General features: G+C 40.4%; 1 protein-coding gene across 1 annotated transcript in view; it reads left to right on the top strand.

Annotated features, from left to right (window-relative positions):
- The window catches only part of LOC124273282 (IQCJ-SCHIP1 readthrough transcript protein-like), a 274967-nt gene that overhangs the window by 58672 nt on the left and 192815 nt on the right, over window positions 1-23480 (top strand). The window contains exons 4-5 of the mRNA XM_046708519.1: window positions 4229-4339; window positions 6518-6582. Of these exons, the coding sequence (XP_046564475.1) occupies window positions 4229-4339; window positions 6518-6582 (176 nt within the window). The remainder of the gene's footprint in view (window positions 1-4228; window positions 4340-6517; window positions 6583-23480) is intronic.

Raw genomic sequence — 23480 nt, 5'->3', positions numbered from 1 at the left:
CTGGAATATTGCTAAAAGCTGGCGAAACTAAACTCAGTCAGTCAGTCAGTCCATGCTCACTGCCCCAAACTGTTGGTACATATGATTTGATTTGTAAATTGCAAAATTAAAAAACATAAACTGCAAATAGGAACGAAATATTTTTGTCATACAAAGGGAGTGAGTGAGTATTGTTTTACGTCGCTTTTAACAATATTACAGCAATATCACAACGGGCGACACCAGAAATGGACTTCACACATCATACCCATGTGAGGAATAGAACCTCATGGGCATGATGAGCAAATACTTCAACCACTAGGCTACCCCACCGCCCCCATACAAAGGGAGATTAATGCAAGATCGATGTACCATGCATAAAACTTATAAAAGAAACAATTCCACAGACTTTTAAAATTTAAATCAACTTTAAATATAAACTCATTTTTCTTTATCATCAGTCTTTTTTGATGCAAGATCACACTATCTCCCTCACTCCTGATCATTTTTGCAATAACAGACCCAAGACTGAATGAAAGTCACCTTCAAAGTGTCGCCTCTCTCCCGTCTACATTAAAGGCCAACTGGTTGGTATACTCATCAAATCAAATTAGGTGGCCGAGATGTCACAGAGTGCACATCCATCAAAGCACTGAAACATATTACTGGATACTTTGAAGCAAAGGTCGTACGACGTGTTTAAACCCGAGGATGCCCTTTGTTGCAGTAGAGCAGTAGGGGATCTAACCTTGTTACATTCAGTGATAACGTTTATTACACACTCATTTTCATGGAATTCTTATGTTCAGATAGCTGTTAAATCTAAAGTAGAATTCTGAAATCATTTGATGAGATTGTGTCATATGTTTGATTAAATGTGGGTTCTTTAACCACAGTTCGAGTTGTGTAGGTTGAGGGGATAGTTTTTCTCTGAAACCAAAGTTCATTTGAGGGCATGTTTGATGTTGGAACGTCAAGGATCGAGATCTTTGTGTTCATATCAGCTTAATTTTTCATATTTTTTTATTTTGTTGTAGGATTAGAGATGTAGTTGGGAAATATAAAAGTGTTTAGTTTTCTTTTTAAAGATCATCCTCAGAAGTCTCAAGTTCTGACACTTTATACCACTTTTTTTTAAATGGAAATGTCATCTCAGAATATTTAAACTTGACTTCCATCTTTTGTGTCATATTTCAATGAAAATAGCTATGCCTTTGGGAATGATATGGTCTTGTGATTTCACTAGAATTTTTCTGCATGCCTTCATCAAACTCAAACCTCACCTCCTATATGTACTTCTTTCAAAATGGGGGTGGTGGGGTAGCCTAATGGTTACAGCGTTGGCTTGTCACGCCGAAGACCCGGGTTTAATTCCCCACATGGGTACAATGTGTGAAGCCCATTTCTGGTGTCCCCCGCCGTGATGTCTCTGGAATATTGCTAAAAGCAGCGTAAAACCAAACTCAGTCAGTCTTTCAAAATGTTTTACCTGTACTTATACATTATGTGTTCAAGAATCAATGACTGAAGTCACATAACACGCTGGATGTTTATAGAGACAAGTGTCCGTGTAAGGAATCAGTTCCGGTACTTTACTCACAACAAAGATTCCAGTGGTGTACTCTGTGAATCTTGTTGAGGCAGTAGGGTAGCCTAGTGGTTGAAGTGTTCACCTGTAACACCAAAAACCCGGTTCACTTCTCCAAATGGCTTTGGCTTGTGAAACCGTCTTCTGGTGTCCCCTGTCATGATGTTACAGGAATAATGAAGGTGACGTAAAACCAAACACACTCACCAGGGGTGGATTTATCTTTAAAATTGCTAGTGTACTCCGGTACAGTGGCACATGTAAAATCACTTGCCCTGATAATTTTTCCGCTATCTGGACGTTTTCTTGTTGATTTTTTAAAATAAACAACATAATTAACATTGCAAAGTCATCTGGACACCGGTACAGTGTGATATACAAATTTGCTTGCCCGAGAGAAAAAATCACTGGACTCGGACGTCAGGCAATGCGTTATTTCCACCCCTGCTCACCTTCATGGGCCTTGTTCTTGAGAGATTTCAACATGTCTTGTAGGGGTTGATTCTGACATTCTTCTACAAACGTAGACCTGGCAAAAGTAACAGAAATTGATGGCGGAAATTGCATGACCAATGATGTGTGTGGAGTTATTAGCTGAGTAGCAATGTTGTGAGCTTGTCCAAATGTGGAACTGGCATTTTTAATCAAATATGACGTTGGCACTATTAACCAAATATGGTATTAACATACAGTATTGAATTTTTCACCATTAGATAGTATTCTGTTACAATCTACATATGATGTTGACATTATTGTGCAATTATACTATTGAAATTTTCACACAATTATGGTATTTGCAAAATAAAGTATTCATGGTTGATGTTCCAATATATCTACAGTGAAACCTGCCAACACCGGTACCAGTCTAATCCGGCACACTCTCATAACTGGCATAAAATTTTTGTCCCGCCGTTTTACAACGATGTTATGATCATTAAAACATTATCTAATCCGGGACCTGTCTATTCCGTATTCCGGCATGACTTTCCAGTCCCAACAAGCAATTTTAACTGTAATTAACACTGTTTAAACCAGTATGGGTATGGGCAGTGCAATCAAGGACCTATAAACCAATACACTAATTAATCCTCTTGGCACGCTAGATAATCAGGAAGTAGTGATTGTGCAGTGAATCAAATGCTCTAAGCTGGCATGGGTATGAGCAGTCCAGTCAACGTCCCTTATTCCAATACACTCCTCACATTATAGAGATAAAAAGACTGACGAGTGTAAATGGCAGCCAGGTTGGAAAATGATCATCACTGTCTAATCTGGCACCTTGTCTAAAGCGGCATTTTAGTTCAGTCCCATGGGGTGCCGCTTTAGACAGGTTTCACTGTAATTTTTCCTTATCCTGACTCATGCTTATTGCTTTCTCTTCCTTCTATGCGAATGGTAGTGGAACACTTAGAGGAGACTCAGCCACTGATAGCCGGTACCTGCAATCACTGCAAGATTTCATCAAATGTAAACAAACTACATTATGATGAATAAATGTCACAAAATAGGAATAATTTTCTCAAAATTTTGGCATACGATGAAAACTAAATATAACCAAAATCATACACAGCTTAATTTTGAGTACAGGATCTAAATATTAAAGCATATGGTGCCGTATCAGGAATCCAGTGTTCACCCAACCATGAAGGATGAGAGAGTGACAAGTATGGCAGGTCACATGACTGTTTGCGTGGGAAAAGGGAGGCAACTCGTGGGTGAGAGAACTTTTACGTCCTCTTCAGGGAACTACAAGGGATTCTAAGTGTTCCACTACCATTTGCATAGAAGGAAGAGAAAGCAAATAAGCATGAGTCAGGATAAGTATAAAATATCAATTTTACTCAAAAAATTACATTGTTGTTATACAGATATGGCATTGACAGTGTTACCTGAACATAGTTTCGACATTATTAGTGTATTTGAGAGGAGTACTTTCTGCAACCTGGAAATGGTTTATCTACTTCTTTTCTACTATAGTTACATGCAATTTCAGTGTTTGTTTAGCTGATTCTGAATATTGCCCAACATGGGTACAAGTGGTTAAAATTTGCTAATATGCTGAAGACCATTTCTGTGTCATTTCTGTGTCCGTGATATTGCTGGAATATTGCTGAAAGCGGCTAAAACTAAACTTACTCAAGCCTTGGTTACTGCCATTATGGTGGTCAGCTTGTTGACATGTTTTCGTATTGTTTTGTATAGGGATGCAATAAATGCATGGCTGGTACCTTATGCTTTCGGAAAATATCAGCTTCCCATGTGGTGCACTGTGATCAAATCAGCTGTTTCACTCAGAGGTGGTTATTATGATTTGAAACCTCTGACAACTAAGTTGTAAGTTATAAGAGAAATCGTTTAATTATTCACCATATTGTCACAGATACAGCTATTAAATATATACTAGCTTTAACATAATTGCTACTGTCATATCTACTGTTTCAATATCGGAGGTGGTTATTGGTATTTGAAACCTCTGATCAATGAGAAATAATTGAATATATTATAAATTTGTTTCAGAATTAGTTTTGAAGAAATGCACCAAATACTTCAAGAAGTTCCTTTTGGGAGGTCTAGAACTTCTTGACAACTGTTAATGGATAGTTAACTGAAATGTAGGCAGGGGTTTGTTAATAATTATAACAAATGATGTTTGTGTTACAGAACTGTGAGCTGAGTCAAGTAGAGAAGGCGATTTTGTGTATACAGAGATATTTCCGTGGATACAAGGGGAGACAACTCTACAGAGATCTCCTGTTTGAAAGATTTGAAGAGGTAGGTCTCTAATATACAGTTGAGCATTCAAACTTTCAAACGCTTTGAAAAATTGGGGAATTTTGTCAAAATGGCAATATAACTGGAATATTGCTTCATACAGTGTAAAATAACAAACAAATAAACAAAAGACACAGTGATGTATGTGCTGAATATATATTAGCACAGAAATGGGCACCAATGTGTGGAATCGAACTCAGGTCTTCAGCTTTACGAGCGAATGCTTTAACCACTAGGCTACCCCACCGGCTGGAAAAGCATGGTTCAATGGGTTTGGGAAAATTTTCAGGCCATGTATAGATTTTTGCGAGATGCCATTTAATTCAGAAATGTAGTTTGAATATTGTCTTAATTATGTATCAGTTCTGTAGATCTGCTTTCATGCAAAATACTTTCAGAGACCATTGGTTTAGGGTACAAACCAGGTACAACTTGGTTTGTGTTGCCTTCAGTTTTTGTCTTGAAACTTTGGCCTATACCAGGTAAATCTTTCATTTAATGGTAATAAAATCACAGACTAAGATACCGGAATCTGTGCTTTAAAAAGTACAGATAAAGACCTTTCCCAAGTGTAGACCTTGCGAGGAAATCATCGATGATGTTCAGCAAGTCAGTTCTCATGTTGTGATTATTGACCTTGGCACATGCCTTTTCCTGACTGAAAAACATTTTTTATCCCCCGCACTTTAAAACCATTCACTATTCACTATTAAGATGTGCTCTGACTGTGTGTGTGGGCATCTGTCCATCCGTCTGTGCACTTTTTTCGTCCTTTCCGGAGCAGAACTTCATAACCGTTCACCATTTCTTCACCAAACTTGGCACATAGATTGGTCTGGTGGTGTACTGGTGCCTTTTGGTAGTTTTGGATATTTGAATAAAATATTTTTTGTGTTTCCATGGCAACAAGTTTGACTTCTACTGAATTTAGTGGTTGTGCTCTTTTCCGGAGCAGAACTTTAAAACCGTTCACTATTCTTTCACCAAACTTGGCACATAGATAGGTCTGGTGGTGTACTGGTGCCTTTTGGTATTTTTTGAAATTCTGAATAAAATATTTTTTGTGTTTCCATGGCAACAAGTTTGGCTTCAACTGAATTTGGTGGTTGTGCTTCTTTCTGGAGCAGAACTTAAAAAACTTTCAATGCTCTCCTTCCACTTTGCCATATACACACCAAAACATTTGACAAAATCATAACTAGTAGACATATTCATAAGAGTATTTTGCCGTTGCAGGGGATATTGATGACTTTGTCATCTTGTCTATTTTTGTCTTGAAATGTCATTCTGATGTAAGGTAATATACAAGTCTGCCAAACCTGCTCAAAATTGCTGATGTGGCGTTAACATTTTTACTTACTGACAAACCTGATCTGATGAATGTTTCGGCACTCAATGAAATGTTTGCAGGCCATGTACAATAATATGTTTAATTACCCTTGCTAATTTGTATTGAACATCAACAGACCAAGTTCATCATGTTGTTTGTTCTTACAGTTATAGATTTTACAAACAAAACAGAATTACTTTCACAAATAGGATCTGATAATGCACTTACAAATGTCATTGAATCTTGGAGGCATGGATTGTTTGGAACAATGGCGATGACATCACAGACGGTGTGGCAAGTCATGCATGAAACCAGACTGAGATCACGGTTTACTGAGCACAGTGCCACAGACAGTTCCTGGTTCAATACAATAGGGAATAGATAATGAGTTTGTGATGTAAAGGTGTTACACAGTACAGTAGGCAGCTGTAGAGAGAGTCAATGGCAATGGATTGTTTATAAATACCTTTATTGTTGTGAGTTTCTTTTTTTATTAATTTTTTAAATGTTAACTCCACTTAATTTTCTTGGTAAGTGTAGGCAGGAGTCAGAGTTTAAGTATTTAGCAGGATTAATTTCTGTCAAATCCCTGAGGAAACCTAATTGAATAAAAACGTTTTAAATTAACTTAATACTTTTGCATTTAAAGATTGATTAAAAATTCCTTTATTGGAAGGAATTAGGAATAAACAGTTTCCCAACTGTTGTTAGACAGTGAGGTGGCAGGTGGTTAAAGAGTTTTCCAGAAGAATTGAAAGTGTGTTTTATGAATGTTCAGCCTGTTATTTTTATCCTTTCACACAATGTCAGTTCAAGATGGTTCTGATGCAGTTTTTCTATCTTCCCAGGAGGAGAGGATGAGACAAGAGAAGACAATGCAGCAAGTGGAAGAAGGACAACTCTTGGTGGACAAGTAAGTCTGCATGATATTGGTGTTAAATTACCAGCTGTGGAGAATCGTGGATTGTCTTAGTGAGTGAGTGGACAATGGATGACATCATGGTGTATTGTTCTATATGATTTGTATTGTTGAATATAATGTCTTAAACAACTGGGTGTTATGATTATGTTTTTGCTACAGTGTTGCAGTATGAAGACAAACAATAGATGTCAACCTTGTGTATTTGCTCTCTATGGTTCTTGAAATGTCACAAACAATGTGTTAAAATTATGTTTTCTCTACAATATAGCAATACGACACAAGCAATGGATGACATCATTGTGTATTGTTCTCTATGATACTTGAATATGTCATAAACCAGGGGGTGTTATGATTATATTTTCTCTACTGCAACATGGCAACACATCACTGGGATTGTATTTGAATATACTTTCATGAACAATCGGGTGTTTTATTATATTTTCTCAACAATGTTGCAATATGAAGACACGAACAATGGATGACATCATTGTGTTATTGTGTCAATATATTCGGGTATCTTTGATACAGTGTCTAATAAATAAGATACAGTTTACAGAGACTTGCCCCTGTCATTACAGACAGATTTGTCCCTATCTTCCAAACTCATGTCTAGACTACAGACCTGAGAATGGTTACTGTGGCAAAACGAGGTAAATAATGTATATGTTTCGGTAGTGCTTATCTGATGAAGAACACGTTACCCTATTTAGGTACCAAATGATCCTCCTTGCTCATAAATGATGTAAAATATGAATGTCGGCTTCAATCTGCAGATGTACAGCAGGAAGAAAATTTCAACTGTTAATCAGTATTCTCAGTTCACTAGTAGGTCATCAGTTTTGAGCTGTCATGATTTGCTACAAGAAAACAAGAATGTATCTCAGTCTATTACATGTTTGAAAAAATGTCAGCTTTACTTTCTGATAATCATTTAAAAGACTTTAAAAAAAAGAAGCCTTGAGTGACAGGTTTAGGTTTATATTTTATGTATCTTGGATACTAAACTGTGGATTAGGTGTCCACAATGGCAGATCATCAGCTGGTTGATTACAGTGGTCCACCGGTGCATGGCTTGGTTATCTGCATGCATTACAACTGAACTCAATTCTGCAATGTTATAACATTTGTGAAATGAAAACATGAAATATCTTATGTTTGATTGTTTCATTGTAAAACATGCATACCTATTTTACAAGTTTGAATTGCCTTTGAATTCTCTCAGTGTTCAGACTCAAGTGAAGGAAGTATTGTATATTCTCAGCCTGGGCTGTTGCTTGAGCAAGGATTTTACGAGAGCTTCTCCCAACTGTCGCAAATCTTGATGGAGATACATTTTTTTCAAAGATTTTTTGCAGGTAACTCATTTCTAGGCACTCTTATCTAAAACAAGGAGAAAAACACATTAGATAAACTATAAAATAATGAATCTTTTATCATTAATAATATTTTAACATTATTATTCTAATTCAGATTACAATGCAAAACAATGTGTTTTTTAGCATTGGTTTTTGGACAGAGATATGTAAAGGGGAACAACTCATATAGTCTTCAAGGGCTGGACAAGCCTGAAGGTGTAAGACAATGTAGAGCATTGCTAGTCTTACGTTAAGTAATAAACTTGTTACTGTCAGTTTTTTAAAATGCATGTTAGAATGTTTACTTCTATGTTGTTTCAGGTGGAGACGGTTTTATATGTTTTTTTATCATGTTGTGTTGTTTCACCCAGTTCTCACAATAGGGTCCCCACTGTAGGATTGTTAAAGTTATGTCGGATTATCTTGTTGTGATCTTGTGTCTGTACCCCGACTTGTGTCTGTATCCCGACTTGTGTCTGTATCCCGACTTGTGTCTGTATCCTGTACCCCGACTTGTGTCTGTACCCCGACTTGTGCCTGTATCCCGACTTGTGTCTGTATCCTGTACCCCGACTTGTGTCTGTATCCCCAACCTGTACCCGACTCCTGACTTGTGTCTGTGTCCTGTACTTGTGTCTGTACCCGACTTGTGTCTGTATCCCGACTTGTGTCTGTATCCTGTACCCCGACTTGTGTCTGTATCCTGACTTGTGTCTGTATCCCGACTCGTGTCTGTATCCTGACTTGTGTCTGTATCCTGACTTGTGTCTGTATCCCAACTTGTGTCTGTACCCCGACTTGTGTCTGTATCCTGTACCCCGACTTGTGTCTGTATCCCGACTTGTGTCTGTATCCCGACTTGTGTCTGTACTCCGACTTGTGTCTGTACCCCGACTTGTGTCTGTACCCCGACTTGTGTCTGTATCCTGTATCCCGACTTGTGTCTGTACCCCGACTTGTGTCTGTATCCCGACTTGTGCCTGTACCCCGACTTGTGTCTGTATCCCGACTTGTGTCTGTACCCCAACTTGTGTCTGTATCCCGACTTGTGTCTGTACCCCGACTTGTGTCTGTACCCCGACTTGTGTCTGTACCCCGACTTGTGTCTGTATCCTGTACCCCGACTTGTGTCTGTATCCCGACTTGTGTCTGTATCCCGACTTGTGTCTGTATCCTGACTTGTGTCTGTATCCTGTACCCCGACTTGTGTCTGTACCCCGACTTGTGTCTGTATCCCGACTTGTGTCTGTATCCCGACTTGTGTCTGTACCCCGACTTGTGTCTGTACCCCGACTTGTGTCTGTATCCCAACCTGTGTCTGTACCCCGACTTGTGTCTGTACCCCCGACTTGTGTCTGTATCCCGACTTGTGTCCGTATCCCGACATTAAGATGGACTCGATCAGTTGCACTGTTGTTGTCCTGACAGAAACTGGTCTTCATTAGTTACTGACGTTGTTTGTTTAAGTCTGACTCAGCAATATTACAGCGAACAGACGGCGGCCTGTAAATAATGGAGTCTGGACTAGTCTGTCTCACAGTCCCGGAAACATTATTCTTATTAGACTTTCTTCTGGTTCTGAATCTCCCTTCACATTGGGCCTTCTTTTCAATTAAATGGAGAATTTTGGAGATAATAAAAATACATGCAATGTGTTTTTAGTCAGATGTGAAGATTATGTATTTTATATGAAAAGAAAAATGATTTATCACTCAGACAGTTAGCTTGAAGTTGTAGTTTAGAGGTTGAGTAGGATGTGAATCAAAATTTGAATATAGATCAAAGAAAGACACAAAGGTAGTCATCAAGCTCTCATTCTAAGTGCTGCTTATTCCCAAACTTGCATTATGATGCCATTGTTTCCTTCACTGAGTAATTCTAAACATAAGTCCTGACTGGTGGTAATGATTCTGTGGAAACGGAATTCCATACTGCATGCACATCACATGTTACTTCAGGTCTGCCAGCTTATGGCTGTTGCTTAATAGTTACCTTTAAAGGTAGATGTTTATAAAAATAAACAATTTTCAAAATATGGGCAACTTTGTAAGAAGCAACTTTGTAATATATAAGAAACATAGAATCATATTTGTGGTGTCCTGCCCGTGCTTGGTGTGCCATTATACTCTGTACTGTTGGGAATTGTTTAAAATCTCACAATTGATGATTGGTTCATTACCAATTCCACTATACTCACATTTTGTCCTAGAAATATAGCTATTTTATTAAAAATGTGATATCTGCAAAATAGGAAATCAAAAAATATATGGAGCCTGGACAATTTGACAGCTGAGGCAATCTGGACTTGTCAGTCCATTTTTGGCTTGATTTTAATTAGTTTCTTAGTTTATTCTCTTTCATCTTGAAGACAGTGAATGAGTGAGTTGGATTTTACTTTAGTTTTAGCAATATTCCAGTAATATCACAGCGGGGGACTCTAGAAGACAGACATCCATTCTACTTACATTCCATTCCCAGCTCAAGCAGCTTGTATATTGTATATTTCCTAGAATAAACTTGTCTTCATTAATGTTGCTTTGAATTTTAGGGTAATATTTGGACATTGAGATGTGTTGATGTTTATTCGATACCTTGAAATTTCTTATGTTTATGGGGCGGTGGGGTAGCCTAGTGGTTAAAGCGTTGGCTTGTCACGCCGAAGACCCGGGTTCGATTCCCCACATGGGCACAATGTGTTAAGCCCATTTCTGGTGTCCCCCGCCGTGATATTGCTGGAATATTGCTAAAAGCGGCGTAAAACTAAACTCAGTCAGTCTTATGTTTATGATACCCATGAAGGTCCGGGCTAGAATATTGATCTTCAGTAACCCATGCTTGTCGTAAGAGGCGACTAACGGGATCAGGTGGACAGGCTCGCTGACTTGGTTGACACATGTCATCATATCCCAATTGCGCAGGTGGATGCTCATGATGTTGATCACTGGATTGTCTGGTCCAGACTCGATTATTTACAGACCGCCGCCGCCATATAGCTGGAATATTGCTGAGTGCAGCGTAAAACTAAACTCTCTCACTCACTCTTATGTTCATGAACATTTTATGACAGTTTGTAAAATAGATTTGTTGTATTTAGTTTAGATTTGATTTAATTGGTAATCATATGTTGAACGCAGGAGTGTGTTATTCGATGCTTCATAATTTCATTAGTTGAAATTAGTGGTTCACATGGTCCTCTATCTCGGATGATGTCCGGGTTAAGGTCTGAAAACAGCAGATAGTTGCTATAAACTGCACACAAAGATTGTGCCTCTTTTTGGTAGTTTGATATTGTAAGACGGCAAAAACTTAGTCGTGAATTGTTGAGCTAACATTTCTCAAATCAATGACATATCCATCAAACATTCCGCGTGCAATGCAAAATATGCTTCTCTGTTTGTTTGATTTCTGACAAAAACATGCAAATATTCCTGATAAAATTGTGTAGATCACCATTATCAAATTGATGATAAATCTGTCAAAGATACAATGTAAGAAGTGTAATATTAAGGCATTTTATCAAATCAGGTGAAAGATAAGGAATATTCACACAGCTATGGGAGAAACAGATGATTTACTTTTCATATTTCCGTATTGGATATGTCAGCCATATTGGCATATATTGAGTTATCTCTGAATAGTTGGAATCCCAAAGCTTCATTTACTTGACTACCGACATGAAGCAGTCGCCGCTGTGAGGACCTGGTTCTTGTTACAGCCGAAGGGCATGAAGAAATTCCATCTTGGATAATGGGATCCGATGAATCCTGCCTGGGAACTATTGATGTTATAACTGTAGTGAACTTGCTGTAACTTTTCATTTAATTGTGTATTGCTAGTGTAGAGTCGATTCAATTGTAGCAGTTCTTGTCTCAGGTCAGGGTGGTCTAACTCCGGCAGACTCTTTGATAGGCAGAATCCTTGGCGGCGGTCTGTATCAAGATTTGGCTGTTTCGATGAAACAGGTCTTTGGAGTTACTCTGGCTTGTCACTTGTTGTTACTTAACGTGAGAAAATTGATTTTTCATCAAGTAACATGGCTCCATGGCTCCATGAGAGTGTGAGCCAATAAAGGACTTGCTGAGATGAAAGATTGGTTGTCAGTTTCGTGCAGATATGTTTGATGTCAGTTCAACTACAGTGAATCTGGAGTCATGTCAAGCTTTGGATCAGTTGTGACGCCATCAGCATCACTTCATTAGAGTTGGTACACTGTACCTGATGCTTGTCATAGAGTTGGTACACTGGTCCTGATGCTTGTCATAGAGTTGGTACACTGTACCTGATGCTTGTCATAGAGAAGATCCTTCCATCTCATACTTGTTCCCAGAGTAGGTCCTCCACCTCATGCTGGTCCCAAGAGTAGGTCACCTCCACCTAATACTGGTCCCAAGAGAAGGTCCCAAGTAACTCAAGAGTCCCTAGAGTAGGTCATCCACCTCATGGTGGTCCCTAGAGTAGGTCATCCACCTCATACTGGTCCACAGAGTAGGTCATCCACCTCATGCTGGTCCCTAGAGTAGGTCCCAAGTAACTCAAGAGTCCCTAGAGTAGGTCATCCACCTCATGCTGGTCCACAGAGTTGGTCTTCCACCTCATGCTGGTCCCTAGAGTAGGTCCCAAGTACATCATGCTAGTCCCTAGAGCAGGTCCCAAGAAATTCATGCTGGTCCCTAGAGTAGGTAACCTCCACCCCATGCAGGTCCCTAGAGTAGGTCCTCCATCTCATGCTGGTCCCTATAGTAGGTCTCCTCCACCTTATACTGGTCCCTAGAGTAGGTCCCCTCCACCTCATGCTGGGCCCTAGAGTGGTCTCATACTGGTCCCTAGAGTAGGTCATCCACCTCATGCTGGTCCCTAGAGTAGGTCTCCCTCCACCTCATGTTGGTCCCTAGAGTAGGTCCCTCCACCTCATGCTGGTCCCTAGAGTAGGTCCCTCCACCTCATGCTGGTCCCTAGAGTAGGTCCCCTCCACCTCATGCTGGTCCCTAGAGTAGGTCCCTCCACCTCATGCTGGTCCCTAGAGTAGGTCCCCTCCACCTCATGCTGGTCCCTAGAGTAGGTCCCTCCACCTCATGCTGGTCCCTAGAGTAGGTCCCCTCCACCTCATGCTGGTCCCTAGAGTAGGTCCCCTCCACCTCATGCTGGTCCCTAGAGTAGGTCCCCTCCACCTCATGCTGGTCCCTAGAGTAGGTCCCCTCCACCTCATGCTGGTCCCTAGAGTAGGTCCCCTCCACCTCATGTTGGTCCCTAGAGTAGGTCCCCTCCACCTCATGCTGGTCCCTAGAGTAGGTAACCTCCACCTCATGCTGGTCCCTAGAGTAGGTCTCCTCCACCTCATGCTGGTCCCTAGAGTAGGTCCCTCCACCTCATGCTGGTCCCTAGAGTAGGTCCCTCCACCTCATGCTGGTCCCTAGAGTAGGTCCCCTCCACCTCATGCTGGTCCCTAGAGTAGGTCCCCTCCACCTCATGCTGGTCCCTAGAGTAGGTCCCTCCACCTCATGCTGGTCCCCTCCACCTCCCTAGAGTAGGTCCCCTCCACCTCATGCTGGTCCCTAGAGTAGGTCTCCTCCACCTCATGCTGGTCCCTAGTGTAGGTCCCCTCCACCTCATGCTGGTCCCTAGAGTAGGTCCCCTCCACCTCATGCTGGTCCCTAGAGTAGGTCCCCTCCACCTCATGCTGGTCCCTAGAGTAGGTCCCTCCACCTCATGCTGGTCCCTAGAGTAGGTCCCCCACCTCATGCTGGTCCCTAGAGTAGGTCCCCTCCACCTCATGCTGGTCCCTAGAGTAGGTCTCCTCCACCTCATGCTGGTCCCTAGAGTAGGTCCCCTCCACCTCATGCTGGTCCCTAGAGTAGGTCCCCTCCACCTCATGCTGGTCCCTAGAGTAGGTCCCCTCCACCTCATGCTGGTCCCTAGAGAGGTCCCCTCCACCTCATGCTGGTCCCTAGAGTAGGTCCCCTCCACCTCATGCTGGTCCCTAGAGTAGGTCCCCTCCACCTCATGCTGGTCCCTAGAGTAGGTAACCTCCACCTCATACTGGTCCCTAGAGTAGGTCATCCACCTCATGCTTGTCCCTAGAGTAGGTCTCCTCCACCTCATGCTGGTCCCTAGAGTAGGTCCCCTCCACCTCATGCTGGTCCCTAGAGTAGGTCCCCTCCACCTCATGCTGGTCCCTAGAGTAGGTCCCCTCCACCTCATGCTGGTCCCTATAGTAGGTCACATGGTTAGCAATATTCATGGCAGGGGGACATCAGAAATTTGCTGGACACATTGTACCCACCTGGAGAATTGAGCCCCGAGTTTTGGCACACTAGGCTACCCCACTGGCCTGGTGTCAAGAGCAGGTGCCCTACATCAAGAGCTATTCAGATGTTAGCATCAGGGAATCAAACTGGAGCATGTACATGACAATATTTCTTAATTTGAGTTTTAGCCAGTTTGATCCTTTCGATCAACAACTGACATTAAATACTGATTTAGACCTTGTCTGACATCCGAGCTGGGGACAACAGTATTCAGTTTTGTGTTTCTAATTTACTGCTTCTTCTAATATGCACATTTGGAATAGACACGTTACAACCCTTTAGCAATACATGTAGAAAAGGAAACAAGGAGTAAATTTAATCATGCATTGAAACAGTTCAAAGCCCTGGGAAATGAAACATTGAGTGAGTGGTAATGACGATAACTTGTTTCATGTTAATTCCTGTGTCAGGAACACCGCCAACTCTGGATGCTGTAGACGAGGATGCAAGGAAACTTTTTCCTCTGAAACTGGTGAAGTGAATGTGCTGAAATTTCAGTTTACGTTAATATTTGTCTCTATGATGGCCTTTGATGATATATATTGCTTAAGGCCTCAAAACAGAAAGTTTTTGCTGACGATATGGATTTGACGATCTTTGTCAAGAGGTTAAAACTTAATTCAAAAGAAACCCAGCTGTGATGAATGCAGCTATCGTTAGCCATACTTGCTCTGCTGCAGAGTAAATGTTTTTGTAGTCTGCATTCATAAACATCCATGATGGACATCCAGTGATCCGCATATGTAATTTACATCCCCGGGTTTTAGCTTTTCACTTCCAGTGGAATCTGTCCGGGCAGATAATCGAGACTGATCATTCTGTGGTGTTAATGTTTTGTATCTTGTAAATAATGGAGCTTGATATGTGTGAATGTGTTTTTGCTGTGTCAGCACAATTTTCCATCAAATTCTCGTAGAAGTGCATAAAGGCTTGACTTAATCTGAAATACTGTTTAAAGCAGCTTTACAGCTATCATTTATTTACATATTTTTAGTGTGATTTAAATGGAATTTCAGTTAATCATTTGCAGTATATGTGAAGAAAGCCCACAGTAGGAAAGTCATTGACATTTATCAACTGACTATTAAACATTATTGTGGGCGGATTTAAAAGAATAATGGTTTGTTCAAGAAATACTGTAAAATAAAGTTATTTGGCCTGATGGCTAAGTGGATATCCAGAAAAGTTGCAAATTGTCTGGCTGTTTTCCTACCTCTTGCAGAAAATTATCTGCCTGTTTGTGACTAAGCGGTGATATTATATCTCGCCCAGTTCCTCTCCCCGCCTTTCCCCACCAAATGAAGATTTAGTAGTCACACCACTTAAATGAATACCAGATATGGAGCTGAGAAACCAAGGATGTGGGATTCAAACAACTAGATTATCCTTGCATGACTATGGGAGGCAACTCTCCACAACACATTGTAGACTTTTGACGGATGATCGGTTCTTGATCATATACACAGTTAAGCATTACAATAACATTACACAGAAGTTGAAACAGTATCACCATGAGTTGTTATGCATCTGAGTCAGGTTTTGTTATACAAGCTGGAAAATATAACCTAAACTGGGACACATAAAGCCACATATACCCAGGTGATAGTGCTATAATGAATTTATCTTACTGATTTGTTTCAATCTGCCATTGTGAACGATTTAAAAGAAATTGAGAATTGATTATAAATAATTTCAATTTAGCTGAAGGTGACTTTTGAATTTCACTGGCTCATGTGGGCTCTTCCTTGTTAGTGGGGGATTTGTGTTCCCCTTCAGAAGTCTACATACAGCCTGTTTTCTTCCATGCAGGGTATAAAGGGAGTTATTCTCCTGCTGCGTAATGTTTATTCTTTCCAGTCAGGATATATAGTGTTTCATCAAGATCAAGTGAACCAATCAGATCTCATCTTTCTTATATGGAGGTATGGTAATTTATGTTGTACTTGCATCAACAGGCCTTCAGTTTGGCCAACATCATTAATTCATGAGTTTTATAATAAAACCTTCTAGACTGATAGCATTGATGAGCCTGAATCAATAATTTGCATCCTTGCCTCTGCAGTTGCATGAAGAAGACAAATATATCAGAGAGTCAAGTGGACCTCTAACAGGTCATGTCCAATTCTTTTACAGATTTTCAGAAGAACCCTTTTGATCACCCTGTGAATCCCTTATCAGTGGAAACAGACTGAAACATATTGTTAGTGATCAGAGGATGGGGAGTGTGTAGTTAAGAGTTTAATGTGCTTGCCTGTCAGTAGGTGCTTCAGGGACTTTATTACCCAGTTTCACTGCGGATGGACACTTTATTGCAGTGTTCGCACCCATTGGGACATTGGAAATCGGGTGGACTGCTTTGAACTTCATGACAGCTTGGCATGCACAGGTCATGGTTCCGATGAACATTGGCTGTAAACTGCTTGTAACGACTGCATTGAAGTGCACATTTGGATAATCCAATTTTAATGGTTTCATTTTGGCGTTTATGGTGGGAGAGTGTTTTTGGCTGAGGTTTTAGGACAGGTATGTTCATGTTATGTTCCTCGTGAACCCTGTGGAAATATGCTCGCAGCAACCTGTGCTGGTTGTAAGAGGTGACCAGTTGGATTGGATAATTCAAGGCTTGCTGACTTGTGTCCTGGAGCCAAGATACCATGGATTGTCGATCAAAATGTCTATACTTGATTACAGTCAAGCACGGTTGTGTTGAGCTCTGATAACTCGATATCTCGTTTGTCTCGATGTAACATCTTGGTCCCGGCAAAATCCGTCATAATTTATCATTATTCAAGCTCTTTTAACTCATACGGATGTCTCTATATTTCGGATATCTCGATATAATTTGATGGTCCCAACAAGCACAATTACCCTTTTAACTCGATATTTGCAAAGAAACTCGATATTCACCTACCTATCATGGGCAAATATCCATCTGAACTGCAGTTGTTTCCACACGGTGCGGCATGAATCAAAGGGATGCAGTAGTCTAAACTAATTAGGGCTAATTGAATTGAAGTTGTCACTTGTTTGTTATTTAATTAAGATTAATTAAGAAGGATTTAATTAGGAAGTACTCACTGTTACAACTAAACACTACAGATAACAGATTATAGTTTCGAATCAAAACATACTGAGAAGCGTTTTGCTTTCTTTCATTGTGATGATATGCCCTGGTCGGAAGTGTCGAAGTTCGGATAACTCGATATTTTTTCTTGGTCCCTTGAATATCGACACAACGGTGTTCGACTGTATTTTCACGCCACTGTGAGGAGGTCATATACTACTGTGTTGCTGAATGTGATGTTAAAAATCAAACATAAATGATAGCAGGGGTTGAAAAATACCATTGCCCGATGCCCGGGTCCAGTGGAAATCTCTTGTTGGTCAAGTAAATATCCACATTAAACTTTACCGTGGTACAGCCGTGCCAAACTAATGAAATGTTTGGATATATGTATTTTGATGATGAAATAGAAATGCAATTGCTACCAACTCAAATTGTTAATTGTGGTCAAGTTAAATTGATATTTGGTCAAGTGGATTTTGAAAGTTTACTGGACCTGTCAGGGGTGAAAATAACTTTAATATTTCTAGTGTAGTCCGGTACAGTGGCACATGTAAAATCACTTGCCCTGATAATTTTTCCACTATACCGGGCCATTTTCTTGTTGATTTTTTAAATAAACAACATAACTAACATTGGAATATCAACTGGACACCGGTACAGTGTGATGTACAAATTTGCATGCCCGACAGAAAAAAACACTGGACTCGGGCGTCGGGCAATGGGTTATTTCCACCCCTACCTGTGTCCAGTGGAGTTTTGAAAATATTTCCAACCCCTGATGATAGTGATGATGGTGATTTTAAGAGTGCTTCATGCAGTGTCAAGTTTGCACTGTTCAATGTTATAGATGTACCTACCTTGATAGCTCCACTTTAATCCATTAAAATGTTTTGAAGACAATTGTAACTGAAGGGTGTCAGCAGTGTGATAAACGTCTGTGAATCAAGACATTTGTACAAATATGAAACAATGTAAATATAGATGGGTCTCTTTGTCAAGCTGTTGTCAAACTAATAAAGTGACACATTGTTCTTGGACAGAAGAGTTTACTGTCCTCAAGGTTTGTTTCACACAAGGAAAATAATGTAATTTAGTGGTAGACTACTGCTTCCCAATGTGTAGCGTGTCAAGTGTGGCCTCTCTTATGTATAGTAAATGACAGCCTCAACCGCGTATATCGATATCATTATGTATAGCACCTTTACAGCTAATGTTATAACTACAGGCATTTCTCTTCTCACACACCTAGTGGATCCTGTACTAGGTGAGTGAGTGAGTTTGGTTTTATGCTACTTTTAGCAATATTCCAGCAATGTCCTGGCAGGGGACACCAGAAATGGGCTTAACACATTGTACCCATGTGTGGATTCAAACCTGGTTTTCAGGGTGTCGAGCGAAAACTTTAACCACTAGGCTACCCCACCGCCCCTGTACTATAAAGCTATTACTACAGGCATTTCTCGTCTCAGACACATACTGTATTCTGTACTAGGTTATATTATGCTCAAGGGTGCAGTAATCATGGTGAATACATAACATTGCTTAATTACCTTCCAGACATGGAGCTGTGTTGTGTGTCAGTACTGACTGACTGACTGAGTTTAGTTTTACGCCGCTTTTAGCAATATTCCAGCAATATCACGGCGGGGGACACCAGAAATGGGCTTAACACATTGTGCCCATGTGGGGAATGGAACCCGGGCCTTCGGCGTGACGAGCCAACGCTTTAACCACTAGGCTACCCCACCGCCCCGTGTGTCAGTACTGGAATTTCCTGGAAACTGACACATCTTCAGCTTCAATTACAATCACACATTTTTCATGTTGTCAGCCTCCTTGTGGAATCCTGTGTTTGGTCGTGTATTAGTTAACAGTATCAAATATTCCCTTTTTCTTGTGTCTTTGAGATATATCAGTAGTTAAAGTGTTTTAATAATGCATAACAAAAGCACCTTTACATCACTCAAATTCACTCACCCATCCACCCAGATTGGTCATGTATTCTTTAACAGAATGAAATATTACATTTTTACCTGTGTGTCGGTTGAGTATAATCTTGTTTGACTCAAAGTCATGTCTATAGTTTAAGTGCTTTCATAATATACAGCGAAAGCACGTGGCCCATGTACCTTTCGATTTAGCATAACTCATTCATTCACTCGCTCAAACTCCCCCCATCCATCGACCCAGCCTGTCACTCACTCACTCACATATTGATGGCAAACTTCGAAACTGTGGCAATCAGGTAAAGATCTGTTGTAGACAGTCTACTCATCAGTAATTGAATTAAGTTGAAATGAGGATCTCGCATCCTCACATTCATTCATCCACACTCACTCAATCTCTGGCTGCATCTCATTCACACACCCTACTGCCCACCCTACCGCCGACTGATGTAGCTGTTCCATCTCACCAGGAATCACTGAGCTACAGTTTGTAGTTCTGTGGTAATCCTGCAGTATTCGGATTGATTATTTGCTGGTTTGATCAAAAACAGTCGGCTGAGTAACCAGGGTTGGAAAGGAGACCTGCACTGAGTGATTGAAACTATGTTTTCCTTCCTCGTGAAACAGTCAATACGTTATAATTCTTGTCATCATCGTCACCATCATCTTCCTCGTGAAACAGTCGATACGTTATAATTCTTGTCATCATCATCACCATCATCTTCCTCGTGAAACAGTCGATACGTTATAATTCTTGTCATCGTCACCATATTCTTCCTCATTAAACAGTCGATACGTTATAATTCTTGTCATCATCGTCACCATCATCTTCCTCGTGAAACAGTCAATACGTTATAATTCTTGTCATCATCGTCACCATCATCTTCCTCGTGAAACAGTCAATATGTTATAATTCTTGTCATCTCCACCATCATCTTCCTCATTAAACAGTCGATACGTTATAATTCTTGTCATCATCGTCACCATCCTCTTCCTCATTAAACAGTCAATACATTATAATTCTTGTCATCATCGTCACCATCATCTTCCTCTGCATCATCAGCATCAGTTATCAGCTTGATCACTTCAAGAAGGAAATATATATCCCCTTTTTAAATATCTAGCTTGAGCCCATGTTTATCATCTGATGGATGGTACCTTTTACCGTGCCTGGGGCTCAGCACAGAGTGAGTCAGACTATGATGTGTCAGAGTGGTTAATTCATATGAAGGCAGTGTATAAATAATTGAGTCTGGACCAGACAATCCAGTGACTGACATCATGAGCACCAATCTACACATTTGGGATTTGTTAAGTTCATGATGCCACTTCCTACTTTTAAATAATGTAAAAAAGTAGCTTTCATCTCATCACCATGGTGTTGCAAAAACATCCTGGGACAGTTGAAACTTTTGTTACCACTCGCACTAATTTCTTCGCAGAGCAAATATCGTTTTATAATTGAAACCAGTTACGACTATTTCACAGCAGCATATAACTGTCAGGTTGCCAGGATGCAAGATGTACTATTATCCAGAACACTAATTGTTTCTATTCATCCCTCATCAGTCAGTTCTTGAATGGAGAGGAAGACATGTTCTGAATCTGATTTTGTCCAGGATTGATCTCAGGGTTATTGACTATTACTTCACAAAAATGTCAATGTTGTTGTCATATCACTCCAGTTGTCGTTAAAACAGCACAGCAGTGTTGAGCACTACTCTCTCTTTCTCTCTCCCCTTCACTCACTCACTCACCCAACTCATTCACTCACTCACCCAACTCAATCACTCACCCAACTCATTCACTCACTCACTCACCCAACAAATTCACTCACTCACTCACCCACTCACTCACCCACCCAATTCACTCACTCACTCACCCACCCACCCAACTCACTCACCCAACATTCACTCACCACTCACCAACAAACTCACTCACCCAACCAACTCACTCACTCACTCCACGCACTCACTCACTCACTCACTCACTCACTCACTCCTCACCCACCCACCCACCCACCCACCCACCCACTCCTCACTCACTCACTCACTCACTCACTCACTCACTCACTCACTCACTCACTGTCATGTTTTGGTTTCACTGAGGAATCCTGACAGTGACTAAAACATGGATAAGACACAAGCTGAGTTAACTGAAACATATTTGATTGGAATCAAGTTTGAAAGTAGTGATACTTAGAGCAAACCTGGTGTCAACCAGAGGAAACTTGTATCTGTACACTACTCATTGTTACATCAGATGACTTAGGTATGACATGAGTTCACTGCAGATTTAGGAGATAATCTTATTGTGTTTACATTTTGGAAGTGACATTAGTTGGTTGAACGCTGCTAAATGTTTCATTTAAAATCTCACGCGTTAGTGTTCGGTTTTAAATGAAACATTTAGCAGCGTTCAACCAACTACAATCACTTCCACAATGTAAACACAATAGGATTATCTCCATTCTACCATGACATATGCACCATGAATAAAACACATTTTAAATATGCACTCATTACCCTTGCGTAGTGTTTGACACTACTGCGGATAGAGCCTTCTTAATGGTTTCGCCCATACTGGGGGTGAAACAGGAAAAAGAAAAATTTACATAGTGTCAAATGTTTTAATTATTTCCACAACGAAGTTTTCTTCAAATACATTACAAGTTGCAACATCTGTACTGGCATTCTACTTCTTATGTTCTGGACAACTTTAATGGAATGAGTTATGTAAAAAGGAACACCCCTCTAACTTCAAAAATAGATTCGTCTGGTCTGACCTTCCGTCTGACGTCATTGGCGCGTGTCATTGGCGCGTGCCATTTTCGAAACATGACTGTCCTGGATGCGTGTCAGTGCTTTGTTTATTTCCGAAAGTAGTTATTTATGACAGCTTGACTGTTGTCAATTTTGAAAAGACCAGACATCGAAGACGAAGAAGCTGTGATTGTGTGATTCGACTTACATGTCAGGGTGGGTCAATATTTTCCTCCATATCCAATCCAAACACATCAAAGAAATCGCCGAGGTCAAATGTAACAGTTTCAGACGACATGTTTGTTTACCTTTGTAAGGATTAATGAGTGCAAAATATTCCTATGCACAGTGAACCGTCTCTCAGAAGTGGTTATTGAAAAATTTTCACTTCTAATTTTTTAGTAACAGCCAATCAAAAACGAACATACTTACATGTCATGGTAGAATGTGAGTTAACCTGGGTTGACCAAAGACTGCCCTGAAATAGCTGGATACTGCTGACCAAGGCTTGAAATGATCACTCCCTCCATGGATGCCTTATTGCTTGCAATACCTCTTGATAAGTGACGAAAGATTTGATTAGTGATAGCTGCAGACACACCTTTCCCTGAATCACTGTTACAAACAATCATGAGGTTGTTATCCATAACGACCTGTGAAGATCTGGGTTAGAATTGGCTTTTAGTAACCCGTGCTTCTTGTAAGAGGCGACTAATGGGATCGGGTAGTCAGGCTTGCTGACTTGGTAATAATGACACTGTGATGTCATCGGTTCCCAATTGTGCAGATCAATGCTCATGTTGTTGATCACTGGATTGTCTGGTCCAGACTCGATTATTTACAGACCGCCGCCATATAGGTGGAATATTGCTGAGTGTGGTGTAAAACTAAACTCACTCACTCACTGTTATTCATAACCGTTTCATGTCCATCATGCTCCTTCAACTTCCAAATGCCTGTCCTCTAAACTGAAAAACTTGGTTTCCTCAAAGTGACCTCATACAAGAAATAGACTATACCTTCACATTTTTCCTATTTTATCAAAACAATTGTCTAATATTAGATTTCCAGCTTTAACTACCCTGCTCAATGAACAGTGACACTGTTTCTGTTTTAGTGTTAGTGTTGTTGTAGCTAGTGCTCTTTGTTAAATGGCAGTAGTCTTTCTGCGGAGATCTTGCCATAGAAACTTGTGCCCAGTATTAAACTACAGCGTCTCTGTGTAATTTGTGTACCTGTAATCATTAACTGCTTGACTCCTAATCTAAAATTTTAGCTAACGGATAAAGTGGAGTTTGGATGACTTGGATCAAATTTTCTCCAAATACCAATTTGCCAGAGCCTAGGTGCCTTTAAGTCAAGTGATAATTGAAAACTCTTTCATTCCTGTTGTGACAGTTTCTAAAGGTCAAACTGTGTGTTGCTGAGCATGCAGAAGAAACCAGACTCACATG

This window comes from Haliotis rubra, unplaced genomic scaffold (assembly GCF_003918875.1).
Source record: "Haliotis rubra isolate DU_JTF1 unplaced genomic scaffold, ASM391887v1 Scf179, whole genome shotgun sequence".
NCBI lineage: Eukaryota > Metazoa > Mollusca > Gastropoda > Lepetellida > Haliotidae > Haliotis > Haliotis rubra.
The sequence above is the reverse complement of the archived record's forward strand: the minus strand, read 5'-3'. Positions and strand labels throughout refer to the sequence as shown.